Source organism: Myotis brandtii, unplaced genomic scaffold (assembly GCF_000412655.1).
Source record: "Myotis brandtii unplaced genomic scaffold, ASM41265v1 scaffold573, whole genome shotgun sequence".
In the NCBI taxonomy this organism is placed as follows: Eukaryota; Metazoa; Chordata; class Mammalia; order Chiroptera; family Vespertilionidae; genus Myotis; species Myotis brandtii.
In genome coordinates, this window is record NW_005370145.1 from 1,631,648 (window position 1) to 1,635,039 (window position 3,392).

The 3,392-nt window shown below is 57.0% G+C and overlaps 1 protein-coding gene across 1 annotated transcript in view; it reads right to left on the reverse strand.

Moving 5' to 3' along the window:
• Positions 1-3,392, reverse strand: part of PIK3R6 (phosphoinositide-3-kinase, regulatory subunit 6) — a 70,766-nt gene that overhangs the window by 34,062 nt on the left and 33,312 nt on the right. Inside the window, exons 10-12 of the mRNA XM_014549813.1 lie at positions 3,271-3,385; positions 1,847-1,933; positions 2-131 (exon numbers count right to left, since the gene is read on the reverse strand). Coding sequence (XP_014405299.1) covers positions 2-131; positions 1,847-1,933; positions 3,271-3,385 — 332 coding nt within the window. The remainder of the gene's footprint in view (position 1; positions 132-1,846; positions 1,934-3,270; positions 3,386-3,392) is intronic.

Genomic DNA, 3,392 nt, shown 5'->3' on the forward strand with positions numbered 1-3,392 from the left:
GCTGTCGGTGGACAGCACGGACACGCGGGCCAGCTCTCGATCGGGCAGGAGGCCCTGCAGGTCCAAGGCCTCCATGTCCGCGCTGAGGAGCCGCTGGGAGCGCGGGCGCAGGAAGAGCACCAGTTCCTTCCCTGTGACGCGGAGAACAAGGGCGCCGTGGGCGGAGGGCGTGTGGGCTGCCAGGGCCTCACCCCATAAGGTCGGGGTTCATGTTTCCCAAACGCTGCTTCACTGAGCAGCAGCCCCACAAGATGCTCCCGAAGGAGCAGAGGTTCTGTGGCCAACAGGCCAAGCGCCCCCCTCGCCGGCCCCCTTTTGCTGAGTTCCATTCCTCAACATCTAAAGGCTCTGGGAAGCCTGCCGTCAACAAGGAATCAGCGTCAGCAGTACCTCCCGACTGTGAGCCTCTTTTTCACCATCGCTCATTAGCATCCTCCTGCCCTCCCACTTCCTGTAGCTTCCCCTGGGACACAGAGAACAGACCAGCAGCTCCGGGGAAGACCTCCAGGCTTCCCTGACCTCCAGACACGGCCCTGGGGCTGAGTATGTTCATTTGATTTCCCACGAGGAAACAGGCCCAGAGAGAAAACCGAGTCTGTCTGGGCCAGGGGTGGGCAAACTTTTTGACTCGAGGGCCACAATGGGTTCTTAAACTGGACCGGAGGGCCGGAACAAAAGCATGGATGGAGTGTTTGTGTGAACTAATATAAATTCAAAGTAAACATCATTACATAAAAGGGTACGGTCTTTTTTTTTTTTAGTTTTATTCATTTCAAATGGGCCGGATCCGGCCTGCGGGCCGTAGTTTGCCCACGGCTGGTCTAGGGTGACCCGGCATGTTAACGGAAGTGCCAGGGCCTGACCCAGCTCACTAGTCCAGCTCTGCTCCCTGCAGCCTGTGCCTGTCTTCCCCGCTCCCTTGACAAGGGCCAGGGGCACTGGGAGGGGACGCCAGTGGGAGGGGAAGTGCCGGGTGAGCGGGTCTTTCTGGCAGGGCCCTGCAGCTCCGGGAGCCATGACTTCTCTTGTGACTGCCTCCTTCTTGGGGACCTGCATTGTCTGTTGGCATCATCATGAGCATGTGGCCCCTTCTAGACCAGTGGTTCTCAACCTTCCTAATGCCGCGACCCTTTAATACAGTTCCTCACGTTGTGGTGACCCCCAATTTCATTGTTACAAATTGAACATAATTAAAGCATAGTGATGAATCACAAAAACAATATGTAATTATAATGTGTTTTCCGATGGTCTTCGGCGACCCCTGTGAAAGGGTCGTTCAACCCCCAAAGGGGTCGCGACCCACAGGTTGAGAACCCCTGGTCTAGAGCCTTCGAACAACAATAGGATTAAGGATGGAATTGTTTAATCTTCTAAGACTGGGGCTTCATTTCCAAGCACTAACCTACGTGCCCTCAGAAAGCAAGGAAGGGGTGGTGTAATACTCAACGCAATTCTGACGCTAACAACCCAGAGTTCATCAGACGCCACAAGGTCAGGGCACTGTTCCCAACCCACTGCCCTCACTTTGCATTCCAGCTGCAAGTTCGGGGTCCCCAGGCCACTCACACTTCACACAAAGACAGACACAGACACACATAATAGATACAAAGTTACAGTCACACAGAACACACACAAACACAATAGATACACATACAAGCACATGCAGATATATACACAGACACACGCACAGAGACACATGGACACAATGACACACAAACATATGTACACACACACAAGCACACACAGACACAGGCACACTTATACAGATGCAGAGACACACACAGACACACACATATGCCCCTGTTCCCAGCCAGCTGCCACGGAGGAGGTCAGAGGCGTGACTTACAGAGCTGCTCCTCATCCGTCCACAGCTGGAACGTGATGTGCGGGCTGGGCAGGGGGATGCTTGGGGGCCGCTCTGGGAGGGGGTCACCTGGAGGAAGGAGCAGGCTGTGGAGACCACGGAGAAGATTGTGGGATTCTCCTCTGCCCTCCCCCTCACCCGCAGCTCCTGCATGGGGCCTATGGGGGTTGGCAGAGACCCTCGCCCTCCCACCCCCGCTCCGGTTCCGGCCTCTCCCTCTGCCACCGGCAGCTCACCCAGGCCTCACGCTGCAGCCCTGCCTCCTGCCCACGGTGCTCAGAAGCTCCGTTTCCTGCGAGCTTCCTGGCTCCGCTTTTAGTCCCTTCACAAACCAGCTCACAGGGTCTTCCCCAACCATTTCTCCTATGGCTGGTCCCTCCGCTAACCCCACATGCAGCCACGCTGCCTTCACCCAGAGCAGTGGTCGGCAAACTGCGGCTCGAGAGCAACATGCGGCTCTTTGGCCCCTTGAGTGTGGCTCTTCCACAAAATACCGACTTCTGCGCACGGGCCACGAAGTTTCAATCGCACTGTACGTGCACGCCCGCAAGTGGTATTTTGTGGAAGAGCCACACTCAAGGGGCCAAAGAGCCGCATGTTGCTCTCGAGCCGCAGTTTGCCGACCACTGCTCTGGGTGAAGGCGGGGAAAGGCTGCTGTTTCCCAGCGTCTCTCCCGGTAGCTTGCACACAGAAGGCACTCAATTAATGTCTGCTCTGGGGGGTGACGCTAAAGAGAGCTCAGGAGCCAAGTACTAAGGTCAGCAGGACTCCTGCAGTCCAGGGGAGAGACGGGCCAGGCCCCCCCTCTTCTCCTCCTTCTGAAAGCCTTCCTGACCACTCCACCCCCGTGGTCATTTCCTCCCAGCAGACCTTACTGGCTGCGCTTAACAACTAAATCCTAACATGTAGACTCAGGATTTAATTTCTACATAGCATGGCTCCCTCCCTATCAAGGCTGCAAGCTTCCTTAGTGGAGAGCAACTAATGCCCACAGAACACCTACTCCTGCCAGGTGCTGTTCTCTGCACCTGGCACACCTTGCCATCACCTCACCAGATCCTGCATGGGCCACAGACAGTATTCTTATCCTCACTTTACAGAGGAGGAGCCAGCGGCACAGAGAGGTTAAGTAACTGGCCCCAGGCCACACAGTAAGTCGCAGAGTCAGAACTCGAGGCCAGGTATGCCCCTTCAGAGTGCATGCTTTTACCCAGGACACTGCTCAGAACCACTGTCCCATGCAGGGGCTCAACAGGCTGGCCAGTAAGATGTGCAGGACAAGTCAAGGCAGGAGGCAGGTGCTGGAGTGGCTGGGTGGTGGGGGTGGCCAGACCCGGTCTCATCCTGTCCATGCAGTTACTGCAGAGTTAGCAAGTGGTACCCCAGGAGAGCACCCGCCGCTTACCGCCGCAGCGCCCCCTGGCGGCCGCCGTGGGCCCCAGCAGCGAGCAGTAAATCTCCTCCAGCCTCTCCAGGTGCTCCTCGCGGGTGGCGCTGGGCTCGCTGGCCATCTGCTCCACCTGGGCC